Source organism: Buteo buteo, chromosome 3 (genome assembly GCF_964188355.1).
Source record: "Buteo buteo chromosome 3, bButBut1.hap1.1, whole genome shotgun sequence".
NCBI lineage: Eukaryota > Metazoa > Chordata > Aves > Accipitriformes > Accipitridae > Buteo > Buteo buteo.
Genome location: NC_134173.1, coordinates 50,160,165 through 50,183,075, shown reverse-complemented (window position 1 = coordinate 50,183,075; position 22,911 = coordinate 50,160,165). Strand labels below are relative to the sequence as shown.

The 22,911-nt window shown below is 40.6% G+C and overlaps 1 protein-coding gene across 1 annotated transcript in view; it reads left to right on the top strand.

Annotated features, from left to right (window-relative positions):
- Positions 1–2,676: 2,676 nt before the first annotated feature.
- Positions 2,677–22,911, top strand: part of MMP16 (matrix metallopeptidase 16) — a 190,299-nt gene continuing 170,064 nt past the window's right edge. The window contains exons 1-2 of the mRNA XM_075023548.1: positions 2,677–2,774; positions 3,514–3,696. Coding sequence (XP_074879649.1) covers positions 3,565–3,696 — 132 coding nt within the window. The 5' untranslated portion in view covers positions 2,677–2,774; positions 3,514–3,564. The remainder of the gene's footprint in view (positions 2,775–3,513; positions 3,697–22,911) is intronic.

The following is a 22,911-nucleotide window of genomic DNA, read 5'->3' as shown; positions in this document are numbered from 1 at the left end:
GATCTTCTCTGTCCTTCATATGCCTTGTCTCTTCCCTTGGCACTCATATTCACACACTGCTACTCTTTTTCCTTACCAATCTCTTTCTTTACCTGTGTGGTCTCCTTCTCTCTTTCTCAAACATGCTTACAGATACTCAGGTGCTTTCGTGCTCCACCACTCTATTCATATCATTGCTTCTCTTCTTTCTTCTTCTAATGTGTACAGTATAAAGGAAGGAGGTAGCTGTATTCATGGCCCCGTGCTTTTCACAATAAATAGCCACAGCAGTCCTGACAGGACACATGAATGAAATTCCAGTTACTGTAACTTCTATATTTCCATTTCTGGGTATTACACTAATGACAGACTCTACAAAATACACCAGCAAAAATAGAGCTAGTGCTCACTAAGAGTACAAACAAGAAAGAGTTCTTTTAGGAGAAGAGGAAAAACAAAAGTCACACTCTAAAGTTAGTGTGTTAGTGTTTCTTTTACACCAGTTACAGTGATAATTCATAGAGTAATAAAAGGAAAGAAATTATTGATACATCAGAAGCAAAAAAGTTTACTAGATTTCATAATACAATCCACTGCCCTAGGAATGGAGAAAGGATATCTATAATATTCTTGCCTGTCAAACCTCTGTACGGAAGAGATTCCACACTCCCACTGGGTATCTTGTTCCAAATGCTACTACGATCACACTTCAGAAAGTTCTGTCTAACATTGAATCTGAACTTTCTGAATAATTTAGTGGATTCATTTTTCCCTTCATCCCAAACCCATAAAGAATGAAATATCTCTGTCCCTTTCACAGCAACACTTTCCATATAAAGAGACCATTTACCCTCAGTCTTCTCAGACTAAATAAACAGTGTTCTTTCAACTTTAGCACATACGTCTTACTTGCCACACATTTTAATAGTTTGTTATTTTCCTCTGGACTGTCCCTAGTTTGAGACCAAACACAGTTGGCTTCATCAATCCCTAGCAGAAAAATAATTTGTCCTACCAAATGTACTGCACACCTATTAATATACTCCACAATGAGGCTGCCTTGTCTTTTTCTTTAATGGTAGCACATTGCTGACTCATATTTACTTTATAGTCCATTACAGCCCCCAGATTCTTTTCTGAAGTGCTGCTGTTTTACCAGTATCCTTTTACTTTTTGATTTTTTCTTCCCAAATATAATTTGCATTTGTCAGTGTTAAGTTTCCTCCTGATGGTTCCAAGATGTTTCTTTAATTTGTTAAGATCATTTTGACTTCCGACACTGGCCACCAAAGTGCCAACAGGTCCTTCTACCTTGCTGCCAGCTCTATATTTCATGATTTCATCATTCACATCACTAACAATCTGAAGAACAGAAAATGCCTTTAAGATCAAGCAGTTAACATGAAAAAAGTATGTCACATAAAGGAATTCTACTTAAATACCATTACTTTTGGTTAGGCAGAACATGACTTCTTCAGAGATAACTGCCTTACTGTTAAGGTATCGAGTGATGGAGAACCTACCACACTCCTATGTCCTGCTACTAGGTGTTGCCAAAATTTTATACATCTAATCTGCACGTGTTTTAATTCTGGCCTTGACCTCAACTATCTAAGTAAGGAGATTTCATCTGTCAGATGTCTTCTACTTCCAGGTTGTTCCATGTCATGATCAAGTATCTTTTCATCTTTTTTTGATGACCAAACAAGTGAAAATAAGATAAATTTTAAAATCTTGGCATTTTAAAATTGCCTCTTTTTTCAGTAAGCTTGCATCCCCCCCCCCCCCCTTTCCCCCCAGGATGCATTATTGCAATAGCTTGTCTCATGAACGTTTTGGATCATCCCAGCTTCCTTTGACTGGATAACATACCGAAGAGCTGCATAAAACGTGTCGTTAACCACAAAGTCACTGCAAGAGTAGTTTATCTGCCATAATCACAAGGCATGTTGAACATCACAATATCCAGCATAAAGTTTGTCTACGCTATAGGTATTTCACACATTGTGTTCCCTTAAATATGTGACCACATATTTGGACGTATTAAAACAGATTTTCAGCCGACCCAGTACCCAGACTTTGTCCGGCTTGTTTATATCACTGTTACCTACACCACCATGAGCTCACTTTCTGTGAACTTTGTCAGCAGCGACTCTGGATTTTCTCCCGAGCCGCGGAAAGAACGAATCGCTCCGGGACACCCTAATGACTACGCCGTGACCCTTCCCCATGAGGGGCTGCGTTTCGGGCAGCTCCGTCCCTCCGCCTCGGTCACCGCCCAGCCACTTCAATGTGCCGCTCGCACGACGCGCTCCTCCCTCGCCGCGCTCCGTCTCGCTGCGTGCGGAGGGAAACCCCTCACGGCAGCGCTGCCGGGCGCCGGGGCTTGCTCCGCCGAACCGGACCGCACCGGGGCTGGGGCGAGCTGCGCGTCCCCGGCCCCTCGGTGGCGGCAGGGGGACGCCGGGGCCGAGGGACACCCGCCCCGCCGGCCCCCGGCCCGCCTCGCCCGGCAGGGCTGCCGCCCCCGCGGGCCGCGCTGGGCTGGCGTTTCGGGGTCGCTTACCGGCAGCAGCGTGCGCCTCCCCCTCCCCCGGCGCAGAGAGCGGGCAGGGAAGCCCGGCCCGGGCGGTGCGTGCGTGTGGTAACCCGCGGGCGCAGGCACTGCCCCGACCGCGGTCGCGCCCCGCCGGAGCGGGGAAAGGCTGGGGGAAGTTCACGTCGCGCCGGGCTCTTCTCCTGCAGGAGGGGAGGCCCACCGTGCCGGCGGACGTGGCGCTTGTGCGGCTGCTTCGGTACGTTCGTGTGAGGAACGGCCGAGCGCGCCTCCTGGGCGGCCGCCCTCCGGCAGCCGCTGGCGGCGGCGGCGGGCGGTGGGCGGCGGACGGGCGGGCGGGCGGGCTGCCTGCCGGGCCAGCGCGGCCGTACAGCGGCAGGGCCGCCTGGTGGGCCCGTCGCCTTTAAGATGCCGATGGGGCGGGGCTATGTAGATTTCGGCTGAACATTCTGGAGTGGAGGGGAGCGGCGGGGGGCGAGGCGAGGCGAGGCACGGCGAGGCAAGGCGCCGAGCCGCGCCGAGCCGCGCCGAGCCGCGCCGAGCCGAGCCGCGCCGAGCCGCGCCGAGCCGAGCCGAGCCGAGCCGCGCCGAGCCGAGCCGCGCCGCGCCGCCGGGCGGCTAGGCCGGCCTTTCCCGGGAGGAGGCGGAGGGGGAGGAGGCAGGGGAGGAGGAGGAGAAAGAGGGAGGAGAAGGAGGAGGAGGAGGAGGGAGGGAGGGAGGACACGGGGAGGGGGTTGCTGCTGCTGGGCGCAGAGGAGTCGTGCAGGAGCTGCGGCTGCACTCGGACGCCACATTCCCTCCTTACGGGACTGGCGGTGAGGATGAGCGAGAGCTGACTCTGCCGGTGCCGCCGCCTGTGCTGTGAAGTGTCTGCGCCTCCTCCTCGTCCTCTTCCCCCTCCCCTGCTGTGGGTGAACCTGCGCTACGGGCTCTTCACCGAAACGGCGGGGGTTGGTTTGTTTGTGTATTTGTTTAAGGCAAAGAGAGAGAAAGAGAGAGATCTTCCATCCACTGAAGCACAGTTCACTATGATCGTACTCGCATTCAGCACTGGAAGCCGGTTGGATTTCGTGTCTCAGTCCAGGGTGTTTTTCTTGCAAACCTTCCTTTGGATTTTTTGTGCTACAGTGTGCAAAGCGGAGCAGTATTTCAATGTGGAGGTAAGATCAGCCGTATGCGTGTGCGCTTTCCCCTCTCCCTTTCTCCCCTTCCCTTCTTTTTCTTCCTACCCCCTAAATAAAATCAAATCAAATCAAAGAGCCAGCCAGCCACGTCTCCCAGCAGCCAGGGCGTACGTCTGTGCTGCCTTGCTTTCCAGCAGCCGGTAGCTAGCTCCCCTCCCCGAGTTCCCCCGCCTGATGGATGCGTTTCAGCCGGAGATCCCGTTATCCGCGGCAGCACAAAGCGCGATGCGATGCCGGGGGCTGGAGCGCAGCCCGTGCCGCCCCGCTGCCCTCGCCCACGGAGGACGGGAAACCCTCAGCCCGGGCACGGGGGAAACCTGGGGCGTAGTATGTACATGCAGCTCGGGGAAGGAAGGCTCTGGGAATATCCCGGGCTTAAGATACTGCTGTATTGCTGACTTTCCCCAGCTTTTTCTTCTTCTTTTTTTTTTTTTGAAAGAAGAATGAATGAAAGAGCGTTATGGGGACAGGAGGAAGGAAATTTGAGATTTCGGTACGTTTCTTTGTAGTAGAGTATTTGACAAAATAAGATCTTTTTCCCATTTAAACGTAACAAAAAGAGTTGCTGCTAGAAATAGTGAAACAAACCGCATAAAGGTGCGACTACAGCACAAAAGTTAGAGGGTGTGGAGGACCAGGAAACAGAATCTTTCCAAGTGAAAAAAAAAGATTAAAATGTGAGAATACCTAGATGGGGCAAACCCTAAGAGTTTACAGTGACAATTCAGTGGACATCCATTTCCAGTCACTCTTCTATATACTCCCAGTTTTCCTGTTTGGGGGTTTTTACATAGTGCTTTTTATTAACTAATGTTCCTTTACTGACTTTTTCATCCTTGCATATATTCTTTTTTTCTTTTTTTCTCCCTCCTGTCACTCCATTCATTCTGCTGTGAGCCCTTTTTCTTAATCTGTTGCAATGTGATGTATTTTCCTCTTCCTTTCCCTGTCTATTGAACTTCTTCACTTTCTTCTGTCCTGCCAGCCCCACGCCAAACTTTCTGCTGCACCCATACACCACCCTCACTCATTTTTGTTCCTAGTCTCTTTCGTCTCCTGGGTTCCCACAATTCTTTCTCTCAGAGAAATGAAGTCTGTGTCTTCTGTCTCGCACATATGCACACTTGCTTGTTTTATATGAGCTCTTGTTCTCACTCAGTGACATTAATTCTTGCTACCGTCTCTGGCAAGATTGCTCCTGCAGATGCTCCTCTGTTCCTAGACTGTCTCCCTTTTTGTCTGAAGTTCTTACCTGTACTTTTCCCTCTGTCTCATGCAAGATTGCCTCAGACTTATAAAAAATCACTTTTTCTTTCCCCATGTCTACTTTCATTCTAGTCTTTCCCTCTCTACAGGCAATTTCCCTTCCCACATGCAGTCGTCCTCTCAGCTTAACAACACACATCCATAGCTTCTCGCATTGACTTGTATCTCTCCAGAAAGTGTTGTCATTTTACTCCATCATTAAGATCTCTTCTCACTGTAAAACCTAGCCTTTTTTGTTCTGTCACCTATGCTGTAGTCACTCTTGTCCATTCCTTATTACAAGTGTGCATCTCTGCTTCTGTTTGACTGTAAGCATTTTGGAGCAGGACTCCCGTCTTCTTACATGTTTATGCGGTGTGTACCACGCTCAAGTCTAGAGTACAATTGTGAGACTTTTGGTAAATAAAGTTGCAAATTTCAGAGTGCACATTGAAGTTTTAGCCTGCTTTTGCTCATGTCCTCAGCTGCCTTCTTTACTGATGAGCAGGGGAAAGCAGCGTGGAAGAGAGGAAGTTGCTCTCTGTATCCTCTCCAGGCTTCACAGGCTGGCCCCCTGCAGGGTATAGGGAAGAAATTCCAGCGACAGAACTTTCTCCTCCCACAGAAGTCTGCTTTGCTGGCATCTGGCTCTGCTGGAGAGACGGGCGGCAGATGGAGCTAGTGTGGGAGGAGAAAAAGATTGGTTTAGTCAAGTGGAATATGAACAGGAGGCCAACTCCAGTCAGAAGGAGGTTTTATGAGGGAAGAAGGGAAACACTTTCATTTTTGCCACCTCTTCCAGATGGAAACCAGCACATTCTGAGGGCAAAAGCAATATCGGGAGCAAGAAACGCTGTTGGGTGGAATGAAGTGGCAAGTGTGTGTGATGAGGGCACATATTTCTCCCTTTTGAAATATGCCATCTCCTGTTCTTCCTCCCAGCCCTTCTGAAACAAAGTGAGCTGTCATATGCCAGCGCTCCCAGTCTCTTTTCATGTTTAAGTCTTTGAGCCACAGATTCCTGGGAGCCAGAATAGTGTTGCAGGGAATTACTCTAGTACTTAAGAATTGTCCTAATACGGGGTTTTCCCTAGGACACTGCCTTTGACCACTGTCCGTGACATGGTCCTGGGCTAAATGGACCTGAGACTTGCCCCAGAACAGCCATTGCCATGTTCACGTTTTGATAGCGCTGCAAATTCAACTTTCTTTTAGTCGGGAACAGCAAAAGCTAAAAGCATGGGGAATTTGAGGCAAAGAACTTGGCAACAGCATTTATGTATTGTGCTGTACAACCCTCTGTGTCAGCACAAGTGCATAAAACAGTTGTACTTAATAGTAAATTGTGAAAATATGACAACATTTCTTACGACAGTAAGAATAAATGTGCAAAGTAGGGTTCAGGAAAGAAGTGGTGGACATATAGTTGAATGAAGTGTCACTGAAAAAATGCTTAGGATGGTTGGAAAGCAGATTTTTTTCTTCATTCTTTCTTGTCTCTAAATAAAGTACAGATAATACTTGTTGAACATTATAAAAGTGGAGATCATTTATTTAATTTTGTTGTTCTGTCTTAATTAATCCACATTCCTGATTAATAAGCAAAATCTCTGTAGTAGTGTTGGATTTTTTCTTGGTTTGTTTCAATGTGGGTTTGTTAGGCTGTGAGCCAGGGCAATTCTTAGGAGATATTATTGTAGCTCAAAGATACTAAATAATAATGTTATCTTTTAAAAGAAAAACGCAAAGCTGAAGTTTACGAGCTTGTATGAACATTACTGTTCCTTGCTATTTGGTTGTCCCTCTGTAGAATTTCTTTTAACTGAACATCCATGTGGATGAAATCATCAAGCTTCTGATGAGAGCCGAGTTGTCAATCCTGAAATGTACTAAAGTGTGTAGTATCTCATGTAGTAGACATAGCTGACTAAGATTCAGATCATGGAGTATGGACTCTGGAGGGGCACACTTCCACTCCGAGTTGGTGAGAGCTTTGTGGTAAAGCTGCATGAGAGACGATTGTAAACTGATAGTTTAAGTAATCATGATGAAGTTTAAGATTCACATAGTCTGATATTTAGGAAGATTTTAGCATTAATTTTCAAAGTTCACTGATTACCAGTGGCATTTTTGTGAGACTTTGTTTCTGACATCATGAGAAAAACCAAGGACTACACTGTTACCTCCCTCTTCTCAGTGCTGAACTATTGGTCCAAAATGATAACTTCAATGAGTAAGTGCATTAATGGAAGAATCTGTCCATCAGTGTAGAGTTTTTGTATTATTTTCAACTATTTCTGTGCACTAGCAGAGGAAGATGTCCATCAGTGAGATAGTGAATGGAATAATAGTTATTAAAAGAACATTTTAAATGTAAAATTGAAACACACAGAAGATAACTTGTTACTAAAACATGATAGAGCAAACAACTTTCTCCTCCCCCCTGGGTTCCTCACTATAATAATATCTTGTGTTGCTCAAAGATAGCTCCTTTGTGTGTTATTGGGAGTGTCTATAGATGGTCTTTCACAAGTATTATCCATATAGACTATATATATATTTATGTTTTCCTAAAACCAATACTACTGTACTGTTTGAGCTGGTATTATCCTGTGAGTTTATCTTCTAATGTTATCCGTTAGTTTATATATATATTTAAATAATAAGTATGTGTATATTTAATTTACTATTGAATAGTCAGTATTAAAAAAATTGAAAAACAATGTCACCATATTGTTAAGGGAAAAATGGTTATTGAAACAAGAATACCTTGGTCAGAAGACAGGATCAGTATGCATCTAGAATAAGATTAATCTCTGGATCCTAATACTGCCTACGCTTACTCAGCTGAGTATCTGGGTAAACCCTGTTGAGCAAAGAGGTGTTTTTAGAATTGCACCTAGTTTCATTGACTGTATCTGTGATGTGGGAAACACTAGAAAGCTTACTTCATCATCTCTCTCCTCAAGCTGGCAGTTATGCTCTATTTTCCTTCTTCTAATGCTAAATATATAGACTTGAATCTCTTTGGGAGATCTTAAAATGACTCTTACTTTAGTGTGAGCAGCTCTTTAAAACAATACAGTCTTTTCTCTCCTCCCATTTTCAGAAGTGGGACAGTTAAATTGCGTGTTGTGGAACAAAATACAGTGGAATCCAAACTTCAGAAAAATACCATCCATTTCCTCCATGGTAATAAGTGGCTGAGAACCCCGTTGTTTTCATTGTTAATAAACTTTACAGTTAGCCTCCAGGTCCTGCTGAATGGTAGTGCATGACCTTTTCTTCCATAGGCTTTGGGTCTTTCAAGCTTAAAATCAGACCAGTTTAATTCTTCAGCTGGTAATTGAAAGGGAATAAACATTTGGGAGGGGAAAAAAATCCTTCAATATCACCTTTACACACTTTTCAGCTAGTGGGCTTGGTTCTCAGGTTTGCAAGCACAACACAGTATATTTATAATTTGTTAAAATGCAAGCTCAAAACTATGGAGAAGCAATTAAGGTGATTTTGGTATAAGTAGTGCCATGTATCCTAAAAGGAATTTACAGGATCTTCTGCACTGTTTTTAGTTGCAGTCAGTATGCATATTTCTCAGTTATTTAAATTCTGAATATTAGTCTTGCATAAGGTATCAACTAAATGAATTGGATTTTTGTTAGAACAAGAAGTTCAAACTGAAAGTATTAGAAAGATGGAGAGGAGTTACTGAATCAGGTGGTGGAGATGGTTAGTGGGTGAAATGTTAGTCAATAAAAATTTAGATATAATGTGGTGTATTTCCTATTTGATTATTGAGGAAATACAGATAAGTAGAAAACCTCCTGTAAAGGCTTCTGATGAGCAGATATATTTAGATAAGGAAAATAATTGGAAAGTTATGTGTTTTCTGTCATAGAAGGCAAATATCTACTATATAATGAACTGACTCTCATTTAATATGAAGAAATACCTGTGGAGACTACTAGTTGGCAGAGTGCATTCTCTGCTGTAATTTAAACAATAATTCCTATAGATCAATTTTCTGTAAAGTATGAGATTATTTTGTGCCACTAATGTTGCAGGGAAGTTTATGGATTCTGTTGCCCGTATTTTGTTCAAAAACAGATTGAAAGTATGGTCCCAGTTCTTACGAGTACACAATTGACACAGTATGTTAGACCTTAGGTGCAAGACATATTTGTTTATAATTGTAGTTCATCTTATTTTCCTATTCAAATTTTTAGACCGTTTAGTGTTTAAGCATCACAGCTATTAGTGGTTCTCATTTCTACTAAAGAAAAGAAATAAAATGGTTAAATAAAGAGATTTATGTAATCACCTTATGTAGTGCAAGATAAACCTACCAAAACATGTATTCCTAATGTTTTCTGACATGAGATCTTACTAAAATAAATACACAATTTATTAGTCCACCAAAAACCCCAAGCTCTCCCCCTTCCATTACTCAGAAGGCATAATGTAAAACTCCTGCATAACCATTCATTGTTTCTTCAGAGTGGATATACTGTGTTCTTTAACTGGTTTAAGATTTATGCTGCTCTTTGTCAGTTTTATTTGAATCCATCTAAAAGGTCAGTGCTTGCTCTAGGCACCTCAGCTCTGCTTAAGCACTCGGCAAGACTGAGTTGTAAGAGTTTATAAAGATAGAATGTGGTATTATATATATTTTAAAACATTGCAAACTGCATCTGTTTTCAGTATTTTAAAGTGTGTCTCATCCTTCTACTTCACCAAATGATCATTTTGTGGAGTTAAAACACTGGAGGACTTTGTGTTGATGCTTTTTGAAGATCCTTAAAGTAACAATGTAACTTAAAAAAAATATATTTTAATTACCCTATTTATATTGCTTAATTCTCACTTCTCTGTTTCGGATTCTAGTTTGCTATCCTCAAGCTACACTATTGACCATAATCTGAAGGAGAAGGTTGAGTATGTTTAATTTGTTATCTGTGATATGTCAAATGACAGATTTGGTTTCATTTTGTATGAAGAAGACCAGGATTAGTGCTGCAAACATGATTTTAGCTGGCACTGAAATGGATTTGAAAAATAATTATGATTAGAGCTTTATCCTTTAAAGAGAGGTCATGCTATTTGGAACCTTTATTTATTGGTTGCCTGGCAACTGTTCATTCATGTTCGTGCTTATCATCATTCATTATAAGCATCTTTGCTGTACAGTAAGAGCAATTAAGTGGTAACAATTTATTTCTGTGATGAATTAAAATTGACATAAATTACAGAAATAGAAAAAAATATTTCTGGTGTTTTACTTATTAACCAAAACCATTGGTTCAATGTTTCTCTACTTGTTAACAGCTATTTTGTACTAGCTGAAGAGTTATCTGCACTTCAGCTGTGATCATAATGTTCCTAGCACACCTTTTGAGGTATTACAGCACATAATTGACTTAGGGGCTTGTTCAGGTGTTTCCGTCATGCTTTAAATCTCCTGTTAATTTCAAGATCAAGGCTTCAGGGTGTGAGGAAATGTAGCCCCTGTTGATTTCAATGCTTAGCATTAGGCAATCCAATCTCAAGTGCTGAGGCTTGAAGCCAATATTAGGAAGGGAGTTTAAAATTCTGGGATTAAAACTCCTGTGACAGGGGATGTGCAGCTGAAGCGATGAGCCACAATAGGTCTGTAGAACATTAAAGTCACTTGATGCTTTCTCTCTGTAGAACAATAGTGGTTTTCATTACGCTGAGAGAAAACATTCATAAAGCATATTGTTTGGCAATTGTTTTGTGACTGCGGGTGAAAAATATTTTGCCTTTTGTATTAATTCTTTATGAATCATATCGTGATTGACCCTTGTGTGGAATAGCAGTGAGGAATGGGATAGTTGTGCTATGGAGTATTTGTGGAAGATGTCTCTGTATATTGGGAGGAGTATTGGAACAAATTCCTTATGGCTGCATCTTAAAAGAACATCTGTCGCTTTATGGCCAGGGTGGAAGTACATTTGTCTCTCTACTGCTACCTCTTGGTAGCAGTGGCATTGCCTCTATACCAGATGGTTCAGAGCTTGGGAAAAGAATGTCCCTCTAGGACTGATGCCCTCTGCTTTGAGCTTCTGATTGTATGAACTCACCAGTACTCTTCATACAATGCTGTGGTTATGGGGGACAAAGTCACTGCTGTAGAACAGGTCTACATCGATTTTCATCAGCTTTTCCCCACTCACATGACATATCTGTAATACATGAAGATCCTGTTATGCATTTTTCCCTTTTATGAAACAATTGAACTCGTTTCACAGTTGTATAGATAACTTGAAAAGAAATGCTAACCTCAGAAAATGTGGTCTTTAATTTTTTTTTCCTCATGATCTTATAGAGAAACAGTTGTTTTATTTCGTTGGTCCTGTTCATTTTTGCTGACATGTAATCCCATCTACACTTAAAAGTGTGAAATACAGGTTGTCAAGGGGGAGACTTACCTTTTCAGAAAATTACTAGCTGAAAGGCAGATGGAAAATTGTCAGTTTCTTTAATACATAGATAACAAACCAGAAAAACAAGCATCCCTTTCTATGAGAAGGAAGAGACTTCCTTTAAATGTACAGTGGATATTTACAAAGTGTACCAAGGAGGAAATTGCTTCCTTTTTGTATTGCATCCGGATCTGAAGGTGGTGATCCTGTCATATTTTTCTTTCTTACCTCAGATGTTGGTTGTGTGATGCTCTCCTAGTAAATTGCTTTGACCCACTGTCTTAGCAGAGAAATTGACAGATTGTGTTTGTCAACATGTCGTGGTTCACATGCTGTACAGAATAGTAATAATATATTTAATTGCAAGTAAAATAAATGATCTGTCTTCCACACAGTAAAATCTATTATTATTTACTAGAAATAATACTGTTATATTGCAACCTGTACAGCATGATTTTGGTCTTGGCACATGAGGCTTTTTTTTCCTCTCATTACTTCTATGTATTTAAAACAAAACAAAACACAACCCAGGACTGAGTTCCATTTTTCGATTTCCTTTATTGATCATGAAGTGCTGGATTCTGATACTTCTGTCCTTTATTACTCATGCATGGAATGTCAGCTTTGGAAAGGTATTTGTTATCTCTTCCTCTGTTGCATTTATTTTTAAATATGTAGGAAAAAGGAGGCGATGTGAGTAAGTGACTGAGGCATTGTGCTTGGGGGGGGTGGAGATCTGGGTTGTGTGTCCAGTTCCATCATGAGTCTTCATATTGATCACATAGCTTATCCATCTTTGTAACCTAGCTTGCACAAATGTGAATTGGACTAATTGAAGAGTTTTTGCTGCCTTTTCCAATACATGTCAAGAACAATAGAAGTGATGTAAAAGAGCCAGGAATATATCTCCATCATTCATTTGTCTTGGGGCTGTTTCACTTTTTTTCGTAAAAAATAGTAGAGGGATATCATAAAATATAAATACAGCATTTCAGTTTGATCATCTGTGTAGTCATTCAAGTAGTGAATATGTTCCAGAGACAAGCACCAGAGCAGAAAAGGTGAAAAACGTGTCTATAACACTTCAAACCCTGGTGGTTTTTTAGTTTAGTTTTGTTTTTTTAAAATGTAAGTACCAAAACCTGGTAGAGAACATTGTCTGTAGGATTACATGAAGGATGCTATTAGATAACTGAAGATAGAGAGTATCACATTCTCTTTCAGAATAAAGGTTTTGAATAAGTTAATTTTTGTTACCCAAATATGAAAACAAATAGTCTGCTTCAAAGTGTATTTAAATAAATGTAAAAGTCTTAACAAACAGAATGGATTTTGGATCAGATCGTAAATGTTATACAATGCAGAATTAAAAACTGTTCTATTTTTGAATGAATGTACTATTAAATAAGTAAATTGTTCCACAAACATTCATGTTGCCTTGTCATCATGGTACCTAAGGTTCTCCTTTTTTGTTTGAATATTTGTGGATTTTAATGAAATACAATAAAAGATTGGCCTTTCACTGCTCCAGGTATTAATGTTTTTTATTAGACACCACTAATAGGCAGACTGGCTGCTCACTTACCCCTGGACGTTAAAAACTTAGTGGTGGGAAGGTGAGGCACAGGAGAAGTAAGAGATTTGCTATGCTGACATGTTAAGTATGATAGAAGTGGAAACTGAATCCTGTTCTTCATGGTTCCTGTACCATGAGTTCACCTTATGATCTTCCTTCCTTCTTTCTACTTTCCTCTTTTCTTTTCCTTGCTTCTTTGTTATCTCTTGTTTTCATCTTTTTTTTTTTTTTTCTTTTCTTTTCCCTCAGCTTGTCTTCCTACAGACCATTGCCAGCAGCCAAGGAAAGTCATCAGTCATTAATGAACCATAGAATCAGAGATATTAGGGATGGGAAAGACTTATCAAGAGCCTATTTCTCTGCCAGTGCAGGATTGCTAACTATTATGTATTTTACGGTGTTTTGTCAAGTTTTAAAATCCAAGGTGGTGGGACTTCCAAAATTGGAATTGAAAAAAAACCTGGTAGAAGTACAGTAGGGAAAACTGCAGTGGAAGAATTATTTTCAATAGACTTTCCTTTGGCTACTGGCAACAGTTTGAAGTTGGCTCAGGTTAGACAGGATCTGACAAAAAGTGGTGTCTGTTCTATAATCCAAGATGATAGGAGCTGTTTATGAGCATAGATGGCATGCACTGATTGGTAATTTGGTGTATTTCTTTGACTTTACAGAATGAAAGATACAGGAGGGGCAGAGGGAAATGAAGGATTGATTTAAATTTTAACTCCATTTGAAATCCGTAGTGCAGTTGAAATGAACTAACGCTGCCTGATTTTAAAGGATACGTAGGTGTGTATGGATTGCTGACACTGTCTCAGGAGGGCTTGACTAGTTTATGATGATTTTCTCAAAGTACTATGCCTTGTTGTATTTAAGTATTACTACCTAGTGAAAAAATTGGATATTAGTAGGAGTGTTATGAATATATAGATATTACGCTCTGTTAAAAAAACCCCTTATTTTGCAATTTCACACATTACATCATTAGTGTGGTCACAAACACAGACTTAAAGATGTTCATGACACTGGCACATCTGAGCTGTCATAATGTCCGTGGTTACGAGGTGACCCACCTAGTGGATGAGGGGAAGGCTGTGGATGTTGTCTGCCTGGACTTTAGTAAGGCCTTTGACACTGTCTCTCACAGCATACTCCTTGAGAAACTGGCGACTCATGGCTTAGACAAGTGTACTCTTCGCTGGGTAAAACCTGACTGGATCGATGAGCCCAGAGGGTTGTGGTGAATGGAATTAAATCCGGCTGGCAACCGGTCACAAGTGGTGCTCCCCAGGGCTCAGTATTGTGGCCGGTTCTGTTTAATATCTTTATCAATGATCTGGACAAGGGGATCAAGTGCACCCTCAGTAAGTTTGCAGATGACACCAAGTTGGGAGGGAGGGCTGATCTGCTTGAGGGTAGGAAGGCTCCACAGAGAGATCTGGACAGGATGGATCGATGGGCTGAGGCCAACTGTATGAGGTTCAACAAGGCCAAGTGCCGGGTCCTGCACTTGGGTCACAGCAACCCCATGCAGCGCTACAGGCTTGGGGAAGAGTGGCTGGAAAGCTGCCCGGCCAAAAAAGACCTGGGGGCCTTGGTTGACAGCCGGCTGAATATGAGCCAGCAGTGTGCCCAGGTGGCCAAGAAGGCCAACGGCATCCTGGCCTGTATCAGAAATGGTGTGGCCAGCAGGAGCAGGGAGGTGGTTGCTCCCCTGTATTTGGCACTGGTGAGGCTGTGTCTTGAGTCCTGTGTTCAGTTTTGGGCCCCTCACTACAGGAAAGACATGGAGGTGCTGGAGCGTGTCCAGAGAAGGGCAACCAAGTTGGTGAGGGGCCTGGAGCACAAGTCTTATGGTGAGAGGCTGAGGGAGCTGGGGTTGTTTAGTCTGGAGAAAAGGAGGCTGAGGGGAGACCTTATCGCTCTCTACAACTACCTGAAAGGGGGTTGTAGTGAGGTGGGTGCTGGTCTCTTCTATCAAGTAACTAGTGAAAGGATGAGAGGAAATGGCCTCAAGTTTTGCCAGGGGAGGTTTAGATTCGATATTAGGAAAAATTTCTTTACTGAAAGGGTTGTCAGGCATTTGGATAGGCTGCCCAGGGAAGCGGTGGAGTCACCATCCCTGGAGGTATTAAAAAAACATGTAGAAGAGGCACTTCAGGACATGGTTTAGTGGGCATGGTGGTGTTAGGTTGACGGTTGAACTCGATGATGTTGAAAGTCTTTTCCAACCTAAACGATTCTATGCTTCTATGCTTTGCAAATTATGTAACACATGCAAAAGGAGGATCTCAAGATATTTCATGTGGGAAGGTTGAGTTTGTTTGCTGATAATACATCCTGATGATGAGATTGTGCAGGATGATTTGCACGAGGTGTATTTTCCGGCAAGTGTGCAAGCTGCAGGGTTAGATTGGGAAAGGGAATCAGTTTGAGAGAACAGTACTTAAACTTAAGTGTTCAAATGCACTCTACAGGTTTCCTATACATTAATAACAGTCTGCTCCCTGAAGTCAATGAAACAGAGAGACTAATTCAGCTGACCAACCAGCTGATGTCTGTATCAGAGTGAGTTGAGTCTTTTTTCTGCAGTCTACTGTTAGTATTGACTAGTAGTGTGATTCAGTTGGTTATGTGTAGGCAGCCAGCACCATTTAAGTTGCCCTTGGCCGAGGTGTGCACAAGGCTGGCAGAAATAACATGGGACCTATGAAAACTTAATCTTTTTAGGGTAGCGACAGGAAGTCAGGCTGTGTGTCCTAAGTTATCTCAGATGACTCTAGACACTTCTGTTAGGTAACTATATCCTGTTCCCAATTTTAAGGGATGATGGAGGGTGTCGAGACACCTATATCTGCAGGGCTCCCCCAGGTAGACACTGGCATTCGGATGTCGTAATTTGGGATTGAATCCCTTTCCTCTGCAATGGTGGGATTCATTACAGTTGTCTAGGTAACTGGTGCTATTTAGGTCCTGTGGTCTCTCTTGCTTGGCCTCTAGATGATGTTCCAGAAAAGCGTGGGCCTCGTAAAGGTCTGGTGATAGATATATCTGCCATCCCCTGGATAATGTAGATCATCTCAGATCACATCAGACACTGGTACTTCTGACAAAACCAAGAGCAGAGCTCCATTTTTATGGTAGTACAATTTTTACCCTGTCACTCTGATGCCGTGCACATTATTAAATACATTTATCCCTTAGCACAAGAGGCTAACACTTTCTTATATCTTTAGATCTCATGTATTTTAAATATTTAATTAGGGATGTAAAGAACACAACACTTCTCCACTGGCAACAAGGCAGTTTTGACTTCAACCTTAACGAGACCAAGCCTGGGCTTGTTTAAGTCCGTGTAAAACATATTGCCTAACTTACAGCACACGTTTTATAAACTTAGTGCTTCTGACTGTTATTTGATGCCTTACCATAAATGATTTTAAAGGCGGTCTTTCCTTCCTAAACATATAAACCTCTAAACAGCTATTTGTTGCCCTAGAGAGGAGAAAACAGAATGCGAAGCATTTTTATAAAAAGTAAGTAATTAGAAAGTACATTTTAGAAGAATAAGCTCGCTAAATGTCTATTGTCTGGTAGACAATCCCCAAGAAGATAAAAATGAAAATAACATTTTAATAATTTCTTTGGGTAAGAGCCCTAGGTCTTCAAGAATAATTAGCTATGTTTTCAAGTACTTTTGTTATGTAAAATAAAATGTGGATTAATTCCACAGAAATTTACATTTCTGTGTTAATACCAGAATTTAGATCTCATCATAGGCACGTATGTAATTTCATTGATTTATTTACACTACTTGCTTTAGTTCTTCAGAACTGTGAACTTAACTGGGTCAGAATAAGAGTGTTACTGGCCAGCTTATATGTTTGCTTATTTACTTATTTATATAAGTCAAGAATTTGAAATACCTGAGTATGCTACCTGACGTACTATTTAAATGAGTTTTCTGCTATCATGTAATTATAGAGAGACTAGATCTGCTGTTGATTTTTAGGTCTACATTTCGTAAAGAAGAGTGATATATCTGCAATCTTCTGTTCCAGAAGAACTTCCTTTGTAATATTTAGCTCTACTCTATTGTTTTGCACTGACAAGCTCATTTAGAGAAAAAACAGTATTTAGTTCCTTTGTGAATAATCCCATCATTTTTCCTGGCTGCCAAGAGAATTCACTTTTTGTCCCAGCAGTCAGATAAAGATAGAGTCATTGTTCTTCATAGATAATTGCTTAGATGCCTTTTCCACTGAGATATTAGAGAATTTTTCTCTGCATGCAAGATCTTTCTAAGAAGGTGATGTTAATTTAATTTGGACCAAAAGATTTGGATTCTATAGAAATATGTTCTTTCTTTAGCTTTGCTCAAAATAAAGATTCCATTTCATTAAAAGCATTTTTTAATGTCTTTATGAACATTCTCTTCCTTCTCTAAATTTTCAGCAGCAGAGGAAATGATTATTAAGGTGAAACTAAGCTTTAAAAATGTTAGAACAATACAGTCTGTAATGTTTTGTAAAAGTTATGAGTGACTAAGGACAGGAGAGCCTAAAGCAACTATAGCTTTTCTCATGTTCCAACACTAATACAATAGAGAAATTCATCATGCCCGTTAGCTTTAGCATGATAGCTAGAAAAAGACAGAGTGGGACTTTTAATCTTAAATGTCCTACAATGCAAAGGCTTTGTAGGTATTAACTTGTTTTTAGAAATAAAATAGCACATGTGTAGTTGAAAATTGTATAATGGTGTTTGGAAAAGTATCTAATAAAAAAAATAAAAATTGGTTGTTTTTTTCCTTTGGAACAAAGAATTCACAGAGTTGTTGAAAGAAGTCAACAGCCTTCAGACCTATATAGAAATGGAGAGTATAAATACACTTTTGCTCCATGCTTTCTTTTTTTGGAGCTCATACACTACCCATGTGTCAGTGGTAAGAAGAAACTATTTAGAGACAGGAAGAAGAAGGGAATCCACCCATATTTGATCTGTTTTCTTTTACAGAACTGTTATTTGTTTACTTATGTACTTATTATCCTAGTAAGGTATCTGTGTCTAGTGGTCTTGATTGGAAAACTTTGATGAGATTCTAACTTCATGGAATTGGTCAGGTTGTGCCATTAATTTCATTGGGTCCAAGATATTAGTCCAAGCTCTTTGAAAAGCACTGAATCACCAAACGTTTTAACTGAGTAAATTAAGGGTATGTACATACTAAATACAAAAGATAAATTTTGATGTGGAAATCTATAGGCTTAACTTGTACATAAGGGATCAAATTGGTACAAAAAGAAGTGGAGATACACTATCTGTGTGTAAACGAATCTTGTAGTTAGAAGAAAGTTTAAAAACATTAGAGGAGTGGGATTCTTGAAACAGAAAACCAGAAAGAATAGTAGGGGGGTGCTGTAGGAGAGAAAAAGTTAACTTGTTTTGAGATGGGCTCTAACTATTTAATGAAATGGCTTACATAGTATAACTTCTCTTAGCAGCATTAACGGACTGGATTCCTTCCTTGTCCTGTACCCTTAGTCTAACACTAATTTTCTCATTCAGTGAGGCTGATGGCTCTACTGACAGCCATTGACTGCAATGTTTATTCTTCTGCATTAGTCTGTCTACCTTAAGACCGCTATAGCTATTGTATTAGACCAAAAATGTGGACTAGGTTGCATCAAGTTCTCCGCTTCATTGGTTTTTGTCACTTACACTATTCAGACACCATGTGTGAAAGTCTCTTTTTCCAATAACATTTAATTCAATGCTGACAACCATGAATAAGGCCTGTGGAATCAACCAGACTGGTTTGAAAATCATAAAAAGGCTTTTGGAATATTTTTGGTTGTCTTCTGCTTTTTGAGTTTGTGGGTTCACTTTTTTTTTCCCCCCTGAAACAAGGATGAGAAATTGACAGTTAAAGGAGAAACAGTATTTTCCTTATATGCACTAAGCCAAGTCTTCAGAAAACATACCAAATATTTAAGATGAAGCCTATCTAGCACTAACCACAGTCCTCACTTCATACCTCTTTGCAGTTTTGGTTGTCTTCAAAATTGTATTTGCTGCTTTTCTGCTGCTATTAAAACTTGCCACTTCAGAAGGTCAAAGTACTTCTAACTGTTGACAAACACTGTTTTTCACTCTATGATGACTACTAACTTTATACAATTTGCATAACACCATTAAACTGCTTAACAGTGGGTAACTGGCTGGCCTTGTGCATCACTATTTGCTTGACCATAAGAGAAGCCTAAGTTTGATTCTACGGTTTGTCTGCAGTGATTCCACTGATTGTCTGCAGCTGCAGGGACTGGGTAGTTCTCCAGGAATTTATCTTTTATTTTTACAGATACTGTGACTTCTCTAATAGGAGAAGAAAAGCACAGATTTTACTGCTTTTAACTAAGTTTGTGATTTTCTACTCTTAACTTGGTATTTCGTAGCATCCATGAGAGACAAATAGAGTTGTAGTGAGGTAGGAACAGTATCCTAGATGTTCAAGATTAGACCTCCAAAAGCAGTATATTAAAATACCAATATCAGTAGTGACATGTACTTTTAGGTGTAAACTAACAATAATTTGTGAACTAAGGAGGTTAATTTAGATAACAATATTTAAATAATATAAATGAATTTTTAGGTGAGTATTTAGATAATATAAATCATCCTTCCTCCTATGTCATCAGATGCTTTTTCTCTTTCCTTTTATATTTTGTTGTTTTATTTTGTTTTACTTTGATTGAGATACATGAAATTTAAGAAGACAAGACAGCTTAGTAGCTGACTGCTTAGATAATATTTTCATGAGAAAAATGTCAGTGATTGATACATATTCAATGGATATTGATTGGAGGTGGGATGACATGACATGATAGACAGTTGACTGCCTAACAATATAAATTTAAACTTCAGAATTCCCATGGTGATTGGCTTCATGCATGAGTCAGGAGTTGAAAATCAGGGGGATGGCCTTTGGAAGACCTGGCAGTAGGGATTCTGCTTGTTCAAGAATGCAAATAGGGAGTTCAAAATTATTTTAACGATATATATCTATAATGGGGAGTATTTTAAATCAGTCACCACATTTCTTTCCTATGATTCAGAAAATATTGCTTGGGTAGAAAGGAGACAGCAAGTCATGAATTTCAAAGTAAGAGCTAAACAGAAACACACTGTTGTATGTTAGATAAATGCAGTGGATGGTGTGGCTCTCGGTTTTGAAAGAACAGAGGAGGTAATCCCTTCAGGCATTGCTCTTTGCTTGTATTAATAGGGTTAGATTCAGCTCTGGAGATGTAGTCCCACAAAGGGTCTCTCTAAAGATAGTGGAATGAATTTAACTCATTATGTCCTGCTTGGTTGTAAAGACCTAATCACATTAATGTTGGAGACAAAAAAGCATTTGAAATGCAGCCCCCGATGACCGGAAAACCCTTGTCTTATATAAGATGAAGCAGAGACTGTAGAAGAAGGTATCCTTTGAGTTAATTGTGAGTTTCAAGTTACACCGCATGGGTTTATACTGAATGAACACAGTATTGGAAGATTTGTGAAAGAGGTCTGACTGTGTTTATGTATAATATATTAATATAATAAAAATGTTTTTACAGATTTTCTGGAGAGCTTTATGTAAAAGTGCCAATACAGTTTGAATTGCTGCCTTACAGACCTAACTGAAACTGGTATAAGTCTTCACTATCTTTAATTATGTTGAGAAATTTCCAGCACAGATGTTAAACTGAAAAGCTTTGGATAAACTTTCGTATTGTGTGGAACTTTCATCTCTTTCACCGGTTTATTTGCTTGATGCAAGATACCAAGCTAATGACAAGTTAATTGCAGGAGTTAAATTTCAAGATAACATGTAATGTTTCAAAAAGTATAAAATTCAGTATCAGAGTAACTCTGTCTATATTAGTAAGCTAAGCAATGCCACAGAAGTCTTCAGGCACTGAACTCATCTGTCTATGCTTTTAAATTGTTTCAGGCATGGTTTCAGTATGGACCAGCTAGCTAGCGTGGTCAGTATGGACCGCAGTATGACCAGGGACAACCTCCTGAAGGATTTGAATTCAGGCACCTTGTGTGGAGGTGAGCTGTTGTGCCAGTGATTTTTTTCTTGCTGGAGAACAGTCTTAGGCACATGTAATTTAGATACGACCAGTCTTTTTTGTGAGTGTTCTTAAATGAACTGATTCTGATTTGTCCCTCTTGGTGATTCACTCTGTTCAGATGACATGTGAAGGGGAAAGGTCCAGAACATCTGTGTCCTTTTTACCATTTGTTGCAGTTTCTCTCAGAAAAATTTGATGACAGACGCTGTGTTGGAAAACTGTTTTATTGTTTCTTTGTTTTTTGCATATCAATATTTTCTTTGGACTTGCACCATCCAGGCACCGCAGACAATGGTTAGCCCCAGACACCTCTATGGTAGAAGGAGAATTTAACCAGATTTAAAGACTTGAGGATCAGGGCTTTATTTAGTATCAGTCTGCAGTAGGGTCACACTGTGGTGTATCAGGCCAGGGCTCAATCAGGTTTTATGTATGATCTAGAAGATATGCCTTCAAAAGCCTGAAATAATTTTAGTGCTATTTCTTGCATACATTAGATTGAGGGTCAACACTTTGTTTTTCTGCTCTGCATTGTATTTCTGTTCAATCTTTGCTTTCTTATGATTGTGTTTTTCTTGGTTGTAAGTTTGACTTACATTTACTGACTATTAAGGAGACAGACATGCTTTTTCCCATCATTGGCTCTAGAATGGTTAGTGGCAAGGCAAGTTACCCAATGCTGTACCAAAGTTGATCAAACCTGAGCTGGAGAAAGCAGCACCTAAGTCATAGAGTCAGCTGAAGCAGAGACATTGATTGTTACCTCTGATCATGACCTACACAGTTGGCTCTCGTGAAATGCTTCCCTGCGGTTTGTATGTTTGCAGTTTTGCGTCACAAACTTCCATTAAGGTTGGAGATTGTGTGTGCTGCAAATGTTATGGTGTTGCCTCGCAGTCAGGTCTGGATCTCCGGGTGAAGTCTCACAGTGGGTGAAATTTTGCTGGAGAAGGTGTCCCCTTTGGTGAGAAAACCAAAGGCCCCTTTGTAGGATGTGGACAGTTGTATGCTGGTGTTCATCTGGGATATGATTCAGGCAAAAGGAGCAACCAGTGCTTGGACTCTCCCTTGCTGAAGGTGAGGTAAGTCAAGAGAGCTTTCTAAGGCTCCTTCACTGTTTGATACTTCCTGGGACTGTCAAGGAAGAATGCCCCTGAGAATTGATTTGAACTGTATTTTTGGTAACTGAGCTGGGATGATCAACTTGTGTTACGTACTAGCAGCCCTCTAAACTCGGGTAGTAGCAGTGATCTAGTATTATTAGCCTTTAAGACCACATTCAGAGTAGTACTTAGATGGGGAAAAATGAGCCTTCCCCTGTTTTTTTCCTTTGCATTTCTCTTTGTAAAGCTCAGCCTGTTACACAGTGGAGGACTTCAGCCTTGATCTGGAAAGGATGCTATTGCGAACTGTGTTTAGGGAAGCTAGACCGTTCAGTGTCTTGAAAAGGAGAAAGCCCAAAGTGGCTTTTTGTCACTGATACTATTAGCCTCCTCTGATACCCTGTGAAATACTGTCTTCGGTATAAACTCTGTAAATAAAATCAAGTTATTGATACCTATTCTGCTTATTGCTCCTACTCAAGTCAAATGTTTTCTTGTGATCTGACACCCTCCATTCTCGTTTTGTAAGCTGGTTCTTAATCTGTATGAGCAACTTTTCTAATGTCTGACCTTGTGGGTGAAACTGCTGTGTGATGCAGCATTAACTGATTTGAAATTGAGATAAAATGTTTATTGTGTCACATTTATCATCTGTCATATCAGCAATACATACAGTAAATTGGTCGTGTGTAGTTTTT